General features: G+C 39.8%; 1 protein-coding gene and 1 pseudogene across 1 annotated transcript; one reads left to right on the top strand and one right to left on the bottom strand.

The window, feature by feature from the left end:
• The first annotated feature begins 872 nt into the window (after positions 1-872).
• Positions 873-2,882, top strand: LOC104414390 (hydroxyethylthiazole kinase). Its single transcript, XM_010025473.3, is given in 4 exon segments — positions 873-1,191; positions 1,194-1,382; positions 1,385-1,440; positions 2,303-2,882. Coding segments are annotated over 4 exon segments (843 nt in total). The 5' UTR covers positions 873-1,010; the 3' UTR covers positions 2,720-2,882.
• Positions 2,883-3,998: 1,116 nt separating this feature from the next.
• On the bottom strand, positions 3,999-5,112 carry LOC120287217 (annotated as a pseudogene).
• Positions 5,113-18,614: the final 13,502 nt, after the last annotated feature.

Raw genomic sequence — 18,614 nt, 5'->3', positions numbered from 1 at the left:
AAGAGTGCAAAGGAGAATTAAAAACCTGACAGTCAGGAGCAGCTGAATTGAGGTATCATTGAAGCCGATCATGAAGAATCGGTGACATGCAAGCCCTTAGACCCACACGAAGTAGAGGTTGATTCTCGTTTGATGTGCGACATTGAAGACGACGAAGCAACAAAGTTGTCGGAGAACAGACAAGGAGAGAGCAATGAAAGATCGATGAACGAGAATAAGTAGATAAAGGATGACAATTAGGGTTAAAGAGAAGAAGCCAGAATGAGACTACCCATGAAAGGTAGACAAAGATCTACATGACGAGAGAGATATTGTAATCTGGGAAGCCAGGCCCATTGAACCAACCTTGAATAGGAAGAGAATCTCCCATTTGGAACCCTTAGAAGCACCCTTTTCGCGATATTCTCCCCACATTTCCCAAGAACTTTCATGAAATCCCTGTGGAGAAATAACGCATGATCTAGGCCTTTGGGTGAAAATCGAGACAACATATTCTTCTTAAGTTCTGTCTTTGTTGGGACAACAACCATATTTGATGGAAATTCCCCAGAATTGCCAAAATCAGTCTTTTGAAGCAATTCGGTGAAAAAATTGCATCAATTCAATTTCTGGAGAATATGATTTTTGGTTAGCTTAGCGGACAAAACAATTAGTTTCAGTTTTGCAAATTTTGAGAGGATCTGATTCCGGCCCTAAATGGAGGAGATAGGTGGCGCCAATGTGAGTTGAGGAAACAAGCTGGCGAGTTGAGGGCCGAGACTAAGTTTACCAGTTCGAGTCATTATTTAAAACATATTTCATTATGAGCTATCTTTTAAGAAAAGAAGTCGAATCCATGCCCATACTGCAACTCGCGACAATTGCCAGAGTCCATAGGCAAAAATATAATTCGCCCGAGATTTATAGTCGCGCCCTCACATGCCCCTCCCTCTTCGTATTGATAAGAAAAGGGAAAAGAGAGCGCGGGAGAGAGAGGATAAATCGATCGATCAGAGCACCGAGATCGATCGATGGGAGAATCCTCCGCAGACTGGGCCGGCATCGCCTGGACCTTCCTCGCCGAAGTGAGGCGGCGATCGCCGCTTGTCCAGTGCATCACCAACTTCGTGTCCATGGACCTGATGGCCAACACCCTTCTCGCCGCCGGCGCTTCGCCCGCCATGCTCCATTCCCTCCAGGAGCTCCCGGACTTCACCCTAATGCTGACGCCCTCTGCGTCAACGTCGGCACCCTTACTGCCGACTGGCTGCCGGCCATGAAGCTCGCCGCCGAGCTCGCCGCCAGCTCCGGGAGGCCATGGGTCCTCGACCCGGTGGCCGCTGGGGCTTCGGGTTTCCGGTTGAACGCTTGTAGGGAGCTCGTGGGACTCAAACCCACTGTCATTAGGGAAACGGGTCCGAGATAATCGCGCTCGCGAATGCCTCCGTCGGATTCACCAAGGTGATTTGATCAAATCCGTAACTTTATACGTGTTTCTTATATATATATATAGAGAGAGAGAGAGAGTTCTCGTTATTGGATATTTGGCAATGATAAAGGCCTTTTCGCTAGTGAGTGCAATTGGGTTTTTCGATTTGACGTTGAACTTGATTCCCGGTGTTCTTATTTCAACCTCTGGTCAAATTTCAGTAGTGATGGGGTTTGTAAACTTGTGCAGACTGATATAAAGTCATGCGAGTTAAGAGATTTAAGTTTGAGCCGTACGGCTACAATTTGCGCAAAGTTAAACAGGATTGGTCTGCTATAAACCATTGATTAATTTGCCTCTGGATGTTTTTTCTCTCTGTTCAAACAGATTGATTGCAATTTTCCGTACACCGAATGATTCCTTTCGTCAGTAATATCACAGTGAACAGGACTTAAATCTGCACGTCGTGATCTTTTTTAATCTGTAATCTAAGGGACAGACATTGTCCTTGCTGCAACAGTTGAAACTTTGTCAGATGTGCTTGCGGTTTTTTGCTTTGTTTTAGATGCGTTAAGCATGAAGTCTTTGACGTGTAGTCCTGCAGACTTTTATCCCACGTCACTCCCTTTGATGATGTCTCGCAAAAACTCAGTTAGTCGATACCTCTTTGAATCTCAGAAGTTATTAAGATGTGAGACATAGTCGGAAAAGAAAATGATTGGAGGAACTCGCATACTTGAATTGAAAATAGAACTTGGTTTCTCTTATCTTATATGTTTTGTTTTTTGAAATAATTCTATTTCTTTTAAGTGCATCATCTGCACAATATCAATCTCAAATCTTTGTTTGGTAATGTTTGTGACTAGTCCTTCACCATATACCTTCCTCTAACAGGGTGTCGACAGCTCCCATGACTCAAAGGATGCAGTAGAAGCAGCAAAGTCATTGGCTCAGGCAAGTGAAGCTGTAGTCGCGGTATCTGGAGCCGTTGACATAATTACAGATGGAAAAAGAGTGGTAGGTGCCTCGAATGGGGTTCCAATGATGCAGAACATTACAGCAACCGGGTGTTCTGTCACGGCACTCATTTCTGCCTTTGTTGCTGTTGACCCTTCACGTGCCTTTGAAGCTACAGCCTCGGCATTATCTATATTTGGCATTGCTGGTGAGATTGGAATGGAGATGGCAAAAGGTCCAGCTTCATTGCGCATGCACTTGATCGATTCCTTGTATGGACTTGAACAAGCCCCAGTTTTTCTTGTGTTAAGATCTCCGGCATTTGATGAGTTTGAGGTGCCACATAGAGTATAGGTGGTATATTAGCCTCCACTGAGTTGGGTAAGACATGTCTCCCAAGTGGCTGACTTAAAAATATGCAAAATGCCATATTATATTGTGATGAATATCATTGTCCATAGAAACTTTGCACAAAAGTTCTGTTCTTGAGCATAACGTTAGTTTTCTGTTCTCATAAGGTTTTATGCAAACTTAAAGCATAACTCTTAGTCTTAGCACTCTGAAATATCATGGGAAGCTGCTGTTATGGCTCACAGTTATATATACTTTTCTCTCATATCGTTGGATAATGCAATATACTCATTGCTTATGGCTAGGATTGGTCAAGAGTCTTTTGACATCAAAAACTTATACTGTTCAATGTCTTTACGAATCTGAATTTAAGGGCCCTGGTGTCGAAATAATAAAATCCATGAGAGGAAAGGCTTGATAAGGTGATGTGCTTTAGCACCCGTGAAGTGAGTCTTTAAATTTATGCGGCAGCAACTTGCCTGCTTGCTGGTTGTGTAGACTAGATGGCAATATAAGATGGTTATGGATCTCACTTTTCGGGACAAGGCTTTAGGGTTTCAATAGAGTTATAATTTTACAGGTTGTTGAGGTAACCATGAGTGCTTCCTGTTGAAAAATTGCATGAATCGCGTCGTTTCCATCAGCAATTGTTTGGAATTGTTGCTCGAGAAGAGAACAATTTGGACATCAACGGCACTTGGTTATCTTTTTAATCATTGCAGAGAATGAAATCCAATGCACCAGTAATCTATCCTCATTAAGTCATGTCAGAACTAGGATGTCGAGGAAGTCTCTCTTCTTAATACTGGATATACTTTTTTTTTTGGTCGGATAATACCGGATATTCTGAATATCCTCTGTTCTATAGCGTGCTTCATTGTCTTATGAAATAGTTCTAGTATTAATCATTTGTTGCTTCCGTTGTAGTCATGAATCTAATCGGTTCCTTATCTACATAGATTACTCTTTGGTAAGTTTCAGGTCTCTGCCTGTTACGCTAACTGGTAAATGCTTCTGCTGCCTATAGCAGACAAGATATAGCTGGTATGTCGGAATTTATAGTTGATTCTGCGATTCTTATTGAAGAAGTTTTCTTCTTTACTGGATAGTTTTAGGGTCAAATTAATTGATAGATTTTATGAGACCTCGTGGATCGAGTGAGGATTCAAGGGTTCTTTTTTTTTTTTTTTCCGGTTCTCTTTAGGTCAGTTCTACTTTGTTCCTTCTTTTTTGGTTCGCCTAAGCTAAAGGTGTCATCTTCCTTCAAAATGATTTCCACGCGTGATTTAGAACCATTTGCTAGAATTTAGGCCTCGGTAATCAACTTGTACACAGTACAGGTAACATTTCGAATGGAAATAAACAGATTGACAGCACTCGTTTTCTCCCACACAACTTCACATGGTTTCTCAGCAACACGGGGGCCTAATACTTTAGATGGACTGTGATCCTGAGCAATGTCTCTGCACCATCTATGACAGTCTGGCCAGATGGCACAAGCGGCCGCACTTCGGCGAATCCGCAAGCATTCTCGAATTTCCCAGTACCACTAGTGATCGATAGATGTGACATTGGGCTCCCGATCTTGTATATGCCGTAGAAGTTGAGGCTGTCGCCATATTCTCCTCCTCGATCATGGCCGTGAACGCCATCATCTGCGTGCTCCCATCCGCAGAACTTGCGACATACACTCCCTGCGCTTTGCCAATGGTTTGTGACCCAAGATCAGGGCTTAACGTCAGTACATCGTCGATCACAGTGATTGTCCCGAACCCGAGGCCCAACCCGTCAGGACCCAGCTGGGTCTGGATATTGAAGTTGTTGCCGTTGTTGTTCTGATTGATGATGGGCTTTCCTGCAAAAGTCGTGCCGGCCAAACCAGTCCCAAGTGGGATCCCATTGACGCCATTAACCGTGGGGATAGCCCCGTTCGCGTTGGGAATAGCCACGCCACCTTTCGGAGGTATGAACCCTATCGGCCTCGCAAAGGGCACCTGACCGGTGTATATGTTGCCGAGCAACCCCGTGACAGGCCTTGCTGTAGGGCTGCTTCCCCCGAGGATGTCGTGCATGTAGAGCTCGAGGACTGGCTCTCCGCCCGCGGCTGCTGCAGTGGGGCCTGCTGCCACCACATTGAGCAGCAAGTGGACCGCCAAGATCAGCACCGCGATGGGAATTTGTAATGATGATTGCTTGGACAACATCTTTTTAACTGCAAGCTTGAGAAGCTCGGAATTTGCAAATGACCCAGAGAATTTCTGATGAAGATGATCATCCACTTTCAATATGCAGTTTATATAGAGATTGTCTTTAGGCAGAAACTGATATTGTGGAGTGGCTGTGAGAATGCTTAAGGTGGTGAAGTTGTTAGGAAGTGGGGTTGTGGAGTTGGTCATGTTTGTTTAGGTGCTGAATTTTATTTTAGTTGACACATGGCGGGCATTGATTGACTAGATACAGATTAATTTTGTGTCTTCCTGGAGATTTCTCGAAACCTAGATCATTTTGCTTTATTAAACCATACCATCCTTTTCAAAGCGTTGCAGGAAAAATAACACTAGACCATACTAGAAAATAATTTATCAATGTCCTAAATGTATCTATAACCCTTTTAAATCTACTCTAACAAGTAAATTACAATCCGTGCCAATTTATTAGGTGCAACTCCCAATAGGATAAAAGCTATGCTATCCAGAGTTATATCCAACTCACCAAATATAGCCTTATATTAACAAGTCATCTTGCAAGAAGAACTTAGCTCAATTTATTCCTGAAAACTTTGTAATGAAGTTAAAAAAAAAAAAAAATTGTGAAAATATGGGCTCCAAAGCCACTGCTATTTGGAAAAAAATCAGCGGGTAATTAATGACAAAACATCAATAAATCAAAGTAAGTATCATATGACTTTCTTTTGTAATACAACAATTTCTTGGAATCATTCATTACATTGCCTTAATTATTGATTATTTATCGGCTTCCCTTAATTAAATATTTGTGCCATATTTTTTATGCAGGAAAAAAGAAAGTTAGATAATAATTTAAGTTGGATTATGCTTTTTTTTAATTATTATTTCCATTTTTGTTGTATCAAAGCATGACCCACTTCTATTTAATCACCAAATCCCATTCAAAAAAAAAAAAAAGGAGCCACTTTTAGTACCTTGTGCTATTCAAGGGCTAAGGGTGCATTTGATTCAGCATTCCCAAAGGGTTTTCGACCTCAAAACCCTTTGAAGAAATGTAGGACCGTTTAACAACTATTTTGAATGAGTTTTTCACTTGAAAGCCAGCATTAAAAGGTTAACAGACCAATGTTACTAGAAATTAACTTTGGATTTTCAGCATTTGGCTAAATGCAAACTCCTTGTTGTCATACTCCTAGTAAAACTTATTCTAATTCAGATTCTGAAAATCTTTTCCATATATCCCTCACTTCTTTAGAACAAGACCCTAGTATATTTTAAAGCCAAGTCCATCGTCCCCATTTTCCTATAAAAATCTTTGTCTCAAAGTTTGTTAAACCAATCATAGTCATTGCTTTTATAAATATTGGTGCAAGTTCTTCAATTCTAGAGACAAAAGTTTTCCACGAAGAATATTGGATTTCTTGTGTTCAAAATTTCAATTCTACCTTAAGAGATACTTTTTCTATAAATATGCGAACTACACTAGTAACTATTTAGTTTTACCCTCAGTACTCCATAACCACTCAAATATTTTGATCTAGTCTCCCCAACAAAGATTTGATTATTGGTTGAGATATCATGACTCAAATTCCTCAATTCCGCATATTCCTAGAAAATGCCTTAAGTATAAAGACCAATTCTCTGAATTTGTCAATACCAAAGGCTTTTCTCTATCCAAATGAGTTTATTAGATCCAATCATACAAAACTTGTTACAATCCTGTTCAGAATCCCATTCTGAATTCTCTCAGGAATGTTCTCATCCCTTATGAAAAAATCCAGAATTCTTTGTTCATCTTCCTTTCAAGAAAAATGAAGATATAAATCCTACCAAGGCGAGTCACATAAGAATGAATCCAGGACATCTTATTTCTGCTCAGAAGGAAATGCTCAGAGCTATTGTAACAAAGCCCTATTAAAATCTCATATTCTCAATGAGCTTGTGAAGCCTTTTATGTCAACAAACGAGTTGAGCAAAATAGAGGGAAAATGCGGCTAGTGATAAATTATCGGCCCCTCAACCTTTTCCTTTATTATGACAAATTTCCCTAGCTCTCAAGAAATTTCCTTTTTGCGGAATTATCGAAAGCCCATATCTATTCCAAATTTGATCTCAAAATTGGATTTTGGTAATTAGGCATTCATCCACAAAGACATGCCCAAGATAGGATTTTGTATTCCAAACCAGTATTTTCAATGGAAAGTCCTCCTTTTTGGCCTCAAAGTAGCCCCATCTTTATTCCAAAATGCCATATGTTGAATTTTCCAACCAATCTTGTCAAGTGTAGCAATCTACATTGATGATATCTTACCTACAGTCCTGATGAAGAATCTCACTACTAACTCCTTGAGCAGTTTGCGAGACATCGTAAAAAAGTATGGAATTATGCTCTCTTAAAGAAAGATGAATATTGCCCAAATAAAAATCGAATTTTTTAGTCTACACCTTAACAAAGGTATGTACTATCCAAGGCCACACATTGCTCAGGAATCGCTAAAGTTTCCACAAAAAAATTTTACGACAAAGCAAGTTCAGACTCTTCCTCCATTGAAAATTCCATTTACGGGAAAGAGAATCCTCTAGACTTATTTCAATGATGAATATTAGGCGACCATACTGTTTGAAGAAATTAATGGCATGCAACACATCTACGCTTACAAAAGTGGAAAGTTTTCCCATACTGAAATATGTTATCATTCCACTTTCAATGAGATTTTGGCGGTAAAAAATGGAATAAAAAAGTTTGAGTTCCATCTTATTGGCTATCATTTCCTTGATAAAATTGAACACTGTAATATTTCCCAAAATGACCAAGTTTAAACAGAAATAGATTCCAAAAACCCTAACTACTTCGATGGGCTAAATGGTTTTCGAAATATTATTTTGAAATTAAACACATTTCTAGAAAAAAGAATGTGCTAGCTAATTTTCTGTCCAGACCAAAGGCCCCCGCGAAAATCAATATGTACATTATGAGGCATGCTTTCCATACATTTCATCACAACAAAAAGTATAAGATTGAGAGAATGCGAGACTGGCCAACTTTGAATTACCCCTAGTAAATCACTGAACAAATTAAAATGGTAGCCTCACTAAATATCTAAAGAACCTCATGTGGCAATACAAAGATCTATTCGAGACACCATGGAGGTTCAATTTTTATCCTTTCAGATTAAACTCCAAGTATCCATTCATATATCCTTTAATTTGGAAGAAAGATGATTTCACAAATAAACTTCGATGGTTTTGTTATGGTACTTAACTAATAAGTACTTAATAACTATTGAGTTTCCAACCAGAAAGTTCATTGCCAACCTTAGCAAGATATTGGCATTCGGCTGAAACATTGAAAATGAAAGTAATAGGAACCTCCTTACTGTCCTTAATTGGTTATATACTCTCACTCATTAGAAGCGTCTCTTCCAACGGGAATTGAGAACTGTCCGACTAGAACCAAAAATACACACCATTGTATTTCTTCAACATCCATGGGCTTTTGTGCGGAATAATGGCACCATTGCCAATGCACCACAAGGCATAAAAACCACATCTTACAAACCTCAACCACACATTAAGGAAACCCGTATGTACAAATCATTCTCTAATTGTGTTAGATCTGTTGAATACAATTATAGAGAACTCTAGAGAGTTTTATGCCAAGATAACAAGACCAGCTTTGAAGATGTATGGAATTATTTCATATCTATTCCGTGAGATCATTATAACCTTGCACCAGAAGTCAAAGAAGGATTCAAGGAATTCAAACAAGTAGAGAACCAAGCAATGATACCTCCATCCCAAGAGTAGAAAATGACAGACATAGACGATCCTGCACAACCATCTCACAACCTCTATGCCTAATAGGGAGGTCCTCTCTCTCAAGACCCTTACGATCAAGGATTTTTATTCTTATCCCTTGGACTAGACACATCTTACTAAGCTCAACCAACAAGTTGGCCCAAGCAAAACATGCCTACCAACACTCCAGGACTCATGAGGAAGCTTCCTCCTTGAGCGGAATAAACATGTGGAATACCTTAACAACACAGAGAAGTCACCCAAAGCTCCTCTAACATCAGACTTTCATAACTTGAACAGAGATACAAAGAACAACTCGCAATGCATAACTCTGATGATTCAGACTATGACTACAACTACAACTCTCGCAACGAAAGATAGGCTTGTAGTTAGGTCATTGCAACACAAGTCATTAAAGCAAAAATACTATAGTAATAGGCTAAGGAAATCACTATTCACAGTCACTATTCATATCACATAAAATAATTCCGAACTAGATTTTTCGGAGCCTCTGTTTGTTTTAAACCCGTGAGCATGGTCCTTGTTTGCTTGTGACCTCTTAATACCTGTGAAAGGCAAAGATGATGTAATGTGTTAGGCATAATCCCTTGAAGTAAAGTGTGTGTGTTTGTAAAAATACTCAATATCTCTCTAAATACCTCTTCTTCTCTAGCCCGGTAGGATCCTCTAAAAAATGCAGCTTGGCTAGTTAGAAATGTTACCATCCTAACACTCTTGAGTACTTTACTGCTAAAAGGTTGTCCTTGAAGGGCTTGAACAAGAGGTTCGCCCATTGTGGGAAGACATTTGCAAAAACTAGCTTCGTTCTCCCTAGTTCTTAAGCATAAGTCCCCTCAAATGTTACCATTTTGGCACCCTTGAGTGTCTTTATGCTCTAAACTAAAACTCAAAGTAGTTTTGTTGCTAAAAGGCTGTTTTTGAAGAGCTTGAACAAGAGATTCACCCAGGCATACTGTAGAAATTGACTCTGTTTTCCTTGGTTCTAAGCATAGGTCCCCTTATTGGTATTAGAGTCATGGTCTTATTTGTAACTTGGTTTGTTCCATATGCTTAGCAGGTGAATCCAGTGCTGAAAAGATTTTCTCAACATCACGTCTAATCCCGATATCCTATATGCTCTAGTTACTTTTACTACTTCTCCATCTTCCTCATCTCTTTCAGATTTTCCCGTGTTAAATGTTTTTAAGATTGACTATTTGATGCGGGTGCATCCAACGTAGCTCCATCGACCAACTCAGAACCATCGATGCTTATCCAAGCCAATAAAGAAGTCGGGCATTATGTTCTTCGATGGATCATTTTGAATGAATAATGTTAATTACTTATCGGTACTTTGTGGTATATCGATAGGTATCAATGGGAGGCCATTTTAGATGTCTTGTATGACCAATTGATGAAGTTTCAGGAGGATTATTTTCTGGTCAAGGGAGGAGCTCGAATTATGGGAAGGCTAAAGGTTCACGAATGCGGTTTAAGAATATGGAAAGCCAAAGGTTCAAGAACACGGAAAGCTAACGGTTCGAGAATGTGGAAGGCTGACGATTAAATGCATTTAGTTCCCTTGTTAATAATGGTTTTTTATTAAGTTCCTAGCTGTTTTTATTTTTATGTAGCTCAAGAGTCAAACGTTTAATTCCTAGGTCATTAAAGTTTGTTTTTAATATTTCCTAAGGCTAAAATCCTCCTGAAACTTTATCAATTGGTCATACAAGACATCTAAAATGGCCTCCAATTGATACCTATCGAATACCACAAAGTACCGATAAGTAATTAACATTATTCATTCAAAATGATCAATCGAAGAACATAATGCCCAACTTCTTTATTGGCTTGGATAAGCATCGATGGTTCTGAGTTGGTCGATGGAGCTACGTTGGATGCACCCGCATCATCCTCCCGGGGTTGTTTGAGATTTGTCCTCAAATCTAGAAGGTTTTCATCCTCTAAGTAAGGAGAAAGGTCTCCCACGTTGAATGCTGCTGAAACTCCAAACTCTCCCGAAAGGTCAATCTTGTAAGCATTGTCGCCAATTCGCTGAATAACTTTAAAGGGACCGTCAGCTCTAGGCATGAGCTTGTTCTTTCGACGAAATGGAAATCTCTCCTTCCTCAAGTGAAGCCATACAAGATCGCCCAGTTGAAATTGAGTCTTCTTGCGATGTTGATTAGCTTTCTTCTTGTAAGATTCGTTGGCCTTTTGAATGTTGGATCGAATCTGCTCATGGAGCTTCTTCATTGATTCAGCTCTTTTCTTGCCATCAAAGCTCACTTGAGAGTTAGACGGTATTGGAATCAAATCAATGGGCGTGAGAGGATTAATTCCATACACAACTTCAAATGGCGATCGACCAGTAGTATAACTTGGTGATCGATTGTAAGCAAATTCAGCATGCGCAAGCTTTAAATCCCAATCTTTCAATGATTTACTCACCATACCACGAAGAAGAGTGGTTAGAGTACGATTTGTTACTTCCGTTTGGCCATCCGTTTGGGGATGACAAGCTGTGCTAAATAAGAGTCTTGTACCAAGCATTCTCCATAGAGTCCTCCAGAAGTGGCTTAAGAACTTGGAATCACGATCTGACACAATGGTCTTTGGTACTCCATGAATGCGAATAATCTCTTTGAAATATAATTCAGCAATATGAGATGCATTATTAGTCTTGTGACATGGCACAAAATGAGCCATTTTAGAAAACCAATCGACGACCACCATGATAGCATCTTTTCCTCTTTGAGTTCTTGGTAGAGCCACAATGAAATCCATGCTAACATCCTCCCAGGGCTGCAATGGTACCAGAAGTGGACTATACAAACCTTGATGGAAATGGCTTTTTGATCTTTGACAAGTTGCACACCTTGAGATGATAGCATGCACATCTCCACTCATCTTTGGCCAATAGAAATGCTCTTGAAGAACCTCAAGAGTTTTTTTAATACCAAAATGATCGGCCAATCCTCCACCATGCGCTTCTCGAATTAGCAATTCGCGAAAAGAACTCTTCGGCACACATAATTGATTTCCTTTAAAAAGAAACCCATCTGGCCAAGAATATATACCTTGAACTCTCCCCGCTTGCAATTGTTGATGATGGATGAGAACTCCGCATCTTCAGAAAGTTCTTTCATTGATTGAAATCCAAGAATCCTAGAGTCCAGAACCGCAAGCATAGAATATCTTCTCGATAAAGCATCTGCTACAACATTAGTGTGCCCCGGTTTATATTTTGAGACGAAAGAAAACGATTGAAGAAATTCTACCCATTTTGCATGTCTCGAATTAAGCTTGCGTTGGCCGCTAATAAACTTAAGCGCCTCATGATCGAATGAAGGACAAATTGCTTTGGCCTCAAATAATGACTCCAATGATCAAGAGCTCGGACAATGGCATAGAACTCTTTGTCATAAGTCGAATAATTCCTTTTGGAATCGGATAGCTTCTCGCTAAAATATGCCAATGGTTTTTGTGCTTGCACCAGAACAGCACCAATACCAACTCCACTTGCATCACACTCAACTTCAAATACTTTATCAAAATCAGGAAGTGCAAGAATAGGGGACTCACAAAGTTTCTACTTGATTATGTCAAAAGCGTTTTGAGCAGCCTTTGTCCATTCAAAAGCACCATTCTTCATGCATTCAGTTATAGGAGCCATGACGGTACTAAAGTTTTTGACAAAACGTCGATAGAAAGAAACAAGTCCATGAAAACTTCTTACATCATAAATGGACTTCGGAATCAGCCAAGTCTTCATAGCTTCCACCTTGGTTTGATCAACAGAGATTCCATCTTTGGAAACCACATAACCAAGAAACACAATGCTTGGAGAGAAGAACTCACATTTCTCCATTTTAGCATATAGTTTTCGTTCTCTCAAGACATTAAAGACCTGTTTTAAATGAGAGATATGCTCCTCCTCGTTCTTGCTATAAACAAGAATATCGTCGAAATAAACAACGACAAATCGACCAATAAAAGAACGAAGAACCTCGTTCATAAGTCTCATGAAGGTACTCGGAGCATTAGATAATTCGAATGGCATAACCAACCACTCATAAAGGCCTCCCTTGGTTTTGAAAGCCGTCTTCCATTCATCTCCTTCTCGCATTCTGATTTGATGATAACCACTCCGCAAATCTATCTTTGAAAACACAGAAGAACCATATAATTCGTCAAGCATATCATTAAGTCTAGGTATAGGGTACCTATACTTAATGGTGATGTTGTTGATGGCCCGACTATTAACACACATGCGATATGTACCATCCTTCTTAGGCACAAGTAGAGCCGGAATAGAACAAGGACTCATGCTTTCTCGAACGTATCCTTTGAGGATAAGTTCATCGACTTGTCTTTGCAACTCCTTTGTATCCTACGGATTGCATCGATAAGCTGGCTTGTTTGGTAGCGGAGCACCGGGGATCAAATCAATTTGATGCTCAATAACACTTGAGAGTTAGACGGAATTGGAATCAAATCAATGGGTGTGAGAGGATTAATTCCATACACAACTTTTGTTCCCGAACACACTTAACCACATTCTCGAACCGTTAGCTTTCCGTGTTCTTGAATATTTGGCTTTCCATATTCTTGAAACGCATTCGTGAACCTTTAGCCTTCCCATAATTCGAGCTCCTCCCTTGACCTGAAAATAATCATCCTGAAACTTCATCAATTGGTCATACAAGACATCTGAAATGGCGTCCCATTGATACCTATCGATATACCACAAAGTACCGATAAGTAATTAACATTATTCATTCAAAATGATCCATCGAAGAACATAATGCCCAACTTCTTTATTGGCTTGGATAAGCATTGATGGTTCTGAGTTGGTCGATGGAGCTACGTTGGATGCACCCGCATCATCCTCCCGGGGTTGTTTGAGATTTGTCCTCAAATCTAGAAGGTTTTCATCCTCCAAGTAAGGAGAAAGGTCTCCCACGTTGAATGTTGCTGAAACTCCAAACTCTCTCGGAATGTCTATTTCACCGAGTCTCCATGCATACTTATTAATATAGAAGGGAATTAAAGGTGTTTAATCCCTGCTTGCTCAAGCTTTGCTAACATAGGCAAATTTTCTTGCTTGAGCTGAAAGAAGTGAATGGAGGGTTCCTTCCATGGTAGCTGCAGTAGCGGTGAATTGTAAGCAGTAGTGGAGGTGAAGCAAGAGCAAATGATCCATATGGACGGAGGACCAATCCACCGAGGCTTTCACGAGCGCTAGTGGGTCCTTCAGTTTGAATTAGCAAAAGCAATGTCTCCTCATTGAACGAATAAAAGCAACAACCTTACCACCAACATCACCTTCTTAACCCCCTCACAAAATCAGTCATTTCTCCATTCTACAAATCAATCTTAATGGGAGCAAAGAAACATTTAAACCCACTTGAAGTCTCTGGAGAAACATCACCTAGCCAGAAGAAGAAAGTTAGCTCTTCCATCGCTATATTCCAAGAGGCAGACTTTTCTCCTCTTGTTCGAGAAAGTTCAAAGCTTTTTTGCCCTACCCATGAGGAATTCATCAACCATCAAGGAAGATGTCGTCATGTTCCAAAAATACTTGCACCAACCTATGTGGACAAACATGGAAAGTAAAAAAGAACTCCTGTTGTTGAAGCTATCCTAAATTGGCAATTAGACTATTCTAGCACACAATAATACCCTCAAGACGATTGATTTCAAAATTGTGGATGTGCAAAGGGATTTTAAGAGATATGATGAAACCACTAAGAAAATGCTTTTGGGCTTCCAAAAAATGCTTCATGCCTTGGAATCCAGACAACATCTGGGTTATCATCATCTCAAAAGCCCAAAGGCGGAAATAGAGAAGCTCAAGAGGCAAGTCCAACTCATTAAATAGGGAAAATTCAAGCCTTCCGATCCATACTCAATTGTGCCACGAACTGAGTATCCGCAACCACCATCACCACAAAGCACTTCTATCTCTGCCAGTCTTACAAAAACCTCTACTAGACGAGACAAAACAAATGTGGTAGAAATGTGAAATCGCCTTAAAGAACTGAATTGGTTACGGAAAGAAAAGGGAAAGGAAAAGATTCTTCAATCAAGGAGAAGCCAAACCAAATGATGTTATCCAACCCATTGGAAACATTCTTGAGAGATCTAGGCAATCAAGAAGAGTAGTCTAACCCCTTGAAAGATCAAATTCAGCATCCATTAGAATCAGCTTTTCCAATCATTTCAAAATCGGAACTAGATTCAGTTTCTCTTTCATGGTTCTTCATCACAACAAAAAGTATAAGATCGAGAGGATATGAGATGGCCAAGTTTGGAATACCCTAGGAGATCATTGAACAAATCCAAAATGCCTCAAAGAAAATCTAGAAACCTCATGTGACAATGCCACACGAACATACTTAGACACCATGGAGGCTCAATTCTTTATCATCTTGGATTAAACTCCTGGTATCCATTCATATATCCTCTAATCTGGGAGGAAGATGACTTCTCAAATAAACTACAATGGTTATTATAGTACTTAATCAATCAATACTTAATAGCTATTGAGTTTTCGACCATAAGGTTCATTACCAACCTAACCATGATATTTACTAATGCGGGAGCATCCAACGTAGCTCCATTGACCAACTCAGAACCATCGATGCTTATCTAAGCCAATAAAGAAGTTGGGCATTATGTGATTCGAAGGATCATTTTGAATGAATAATGTTAATTACTTATCGGTACTTTGTTGTATATCGAAAACTATCAATGGGAGGTCATTTTGGATGTTTTGTATGACCAATTGATGAAATTTCAGGAGGATTATTTTCTGGTCAAGGGAGGAGCTCGAATTTTGGGAAGGCTAAAGGTTCACGAATGCGGTTCAAGAATATGGAAAGCCAAAGGTTCAAGAACACGGAAAGCTAACGGTTCGAGAATGCGGAAGGCCCATGATTAAAGGCATTTAGTTTCCGTGTTAATAAAGGCTTTTTATTAAGTTCCTAGGTGTTTTTATTTTATGTAGCCGAAGAGTCGAACGTTTAAGTTCCTAGGTCATTAAAGTTTGTTTTTAATATTTCCTAAGGCTGAAATCCCCCTATAAATAGAGGAAACTATCCACTATAGGGGAGATGCGAATTTTATCAATGAAAATGGTGAGATTTCTTCTACTTGAGTGAATTCCTTCGGAGAGTGGATAACTCCTTTTGGTTTCTTTATTCTTGGAGAGTAGATCACTCCATGGTGGTGAACCAAGAAGCCCTGTGGAATCTTTAGGCCTTGGTGGTGAGCTTCTCCTATCCCGAAGTCCTTTATCCTTGGCTGGTGGAAGCTTTAGGCCTTGGTGGTGAACTTCGTGGATCTCAATCTGCATCCTTGGTTGGTGGCGTTGCCTTTATACCTTGGAAGGAGATTGTTTTTATCTTTTCTTATTCCTCTTCATTTCTTCCCCATATACACTATTCCATACACTTAACCACAAAAATCCCCTTATAAAAAAATCCATTATGGAATCACTTACTCCATCACGCATCAAAACGTTGGTATCACAGCTCAAGGTTCCGAGTGATTCCTTATTTGAGTGATTCCTTTCTTTCTTCTATTACAAATTCCTTATGGATGATCCAGTTCCAAGAGGCTTGACTTGAGCAAGCGCACAATGAAAGGCGAGATCGTGCAATCCAAAATCTTCAACAACAAATGGAACGAATCCTCAATCTTCTAGAGAATCCGGCGAGACAAGGACAACCAGCAAGGCGTCCCAATGAACGGCATCAGTGTGACGATTCCGAATCTCATCAAAATTCTGATGGCTATTCTGCGTCCACGGGAGACAACTGAACGATTCTGCATTCTAGTGATTTTGAATCTCCAATTCAAAGAGGGAGGCATAAGGAGGATGAAAGGGACATTAAGGTGGAGGTCCCAGAGTTTGATGGTAATCTCAAGCCCGACGACTTTGTTGATTGGCTACACACAATCGAATGAATTTTTGACTTCAAGTCCTATTCGGATGAGAAGAAATGTAAGGGTTCTCTCCTAAAGCTGACCAAATATGCTTCTCTATGGTGGGACAATCTAAAGCATCAACGAGCAAGGGAAGGAAAAGGCCGGATCAAGTCTTGGGAAAAACTCAAGAAGTTGATGAAGAAGAGGTTCTTGCCCGACAACTATAAGCAAAATCTCTTCCTCAAACTGAATTCCCTACGGCGACAACAAGGGATGAGTGTAGAAAAATACATTCGTGAGTTTGACCAACTCAAAATGAGGAGTGAAGTTCCCGAGTTCCTGAGCAAACCATTGCTTGCTTCCTTGGCGGCATGAATCGAGAAATTGCTGATATGGTTGAACTTCAACCGTATTGGTCCTTTGAAGACGTATGCAAGTTAGCCATAAAAGTCGATGCTTTATTAGCGGCCAACACAAGCTTAATTCTAGACATGAAAATTGGGTAGAATTTCTTCAATCATTTTCTTTTGACTCAAAATATAAACCTGGGCACACTAATGTTGTAGCAGATGCTTTATCGAGAAGATATTCTATGCTTGCTCTTCTGGACTCTAGGATTCTTGGATTTCAATCAATGAAAGAACTTTATTCTGAAGAAAATGACAAATTAGAGAAAACTCTAGAATACCCTCATTAAATGAAGGGGTGATGTATCCTTTAACTTTTCAAAAGTTATGATGAAGTCGAAAATATCCTTGATGGGCAACAAAAGGATGGCGCACATGTGGCCCAATCGGAAAGCCATACCTAAAGCCATCATTAATGACCTAAGAAGTTTAGGCGCCAAATGGGCAATCTTAATAGCCTTATCTTCAAACTTCATTAAATGCCCAATAAATGAGGGATACAAATGGTCCAATGAAAGGGCGAAAAGTGGGCCATCATCGATGACACCTACAAGCTAGATTGCCGAGCAAGATCTTTTAGCCATCCAACTGATTCTTTAGGCACAATCATTGGACAAATAGGTTGGCCAACTAAGGACTTTAGGCACAACACTCGAAGAATTTAGAATGGACCATTTGGCTTGGTAATGATGGCACTAAGTAGTATAAATAAGAGGACCTCTCTATATTTTTCATCTTGTCATTCACTTTCTCCTTCCTCCTCCTCTTGGACATCATCTCCTATGCGGACCTTTTTATGATGGTCCAGTCGAGACGCTTAAAACTACAATCTGATATACGAGCAAGAGTTTTGTTCCATTTTTTTTTTTTTTTTTGTGAAAGTAATAAGTATTTTGAGCTTTAACCAACCTATACAAAAGGAGACCCTAGCACCAAAACTTACACTCAAAATGATAAGGATTCATAGTGAGTACAAGCCATGATGTTTGCCATTATGGAGTTGGTGACAAACTGTTTTGGCCCTACTTGTCCAGCACCGACGAAATGAGAGGCCATCAAATTCGGATTAAGCACAAGCTAAATATGCTTGGAGGGTTGTTCCTTAGCTTGAGTAATGTGAGATTCTTCTTTGAGGCGTAGACAGATATACGAGCAAGAGTTGGTAACCTCTTAACCCAATATTTCAAGTGTATTGTCATAGCACCCCAAGGGTGATGGTAATTGAGTAGAGATAAAATCAAGATAGGACATAAGTCCACACTCCAATTTGACACTTTACCCTAAACCGTTTTGCAAACTCAAATGAACCACTCTCCAAAATGAGGGATTTCTGATATGAAATAGAAATACCCAAATTTTTTAGGGATTCTTCATATACTTTGGCTACAACCTAATCAGCAATGACAATGTTATCATCGAGTACTACATACTTGTCAAAGTACAATCCGGGATACACCTTTTCTACAAAGTATGATGTGAAGCAAATAAAGGCCAAGAGGCATGTCAACCAATAGGTTGTCTGGCAACAAACGAGACGCTTGAATTCATATTCCTAACAAAGTGTACCTCAAC

This window comes from Eucalyptus grandis, chromosome 8, assembly GCF_016545825.1.
Source record: "Eucalyptus grandis isolate ANBG69807.140 chromosome 8, ASM1654582v1, whole genome shotgun sequence".
NCBI lineage: Eukaryota > Viridiplantae > Streptophyta > Magnoliopsida > Myrtales > Myrtaceae > Eucalyptus > Eucalyptus grandis.
The sequence above is the reverse complement of the archived record's forward strand: the minus strand, read 5'-3'. Positions and strand labels throughout refer to the sequence as shown.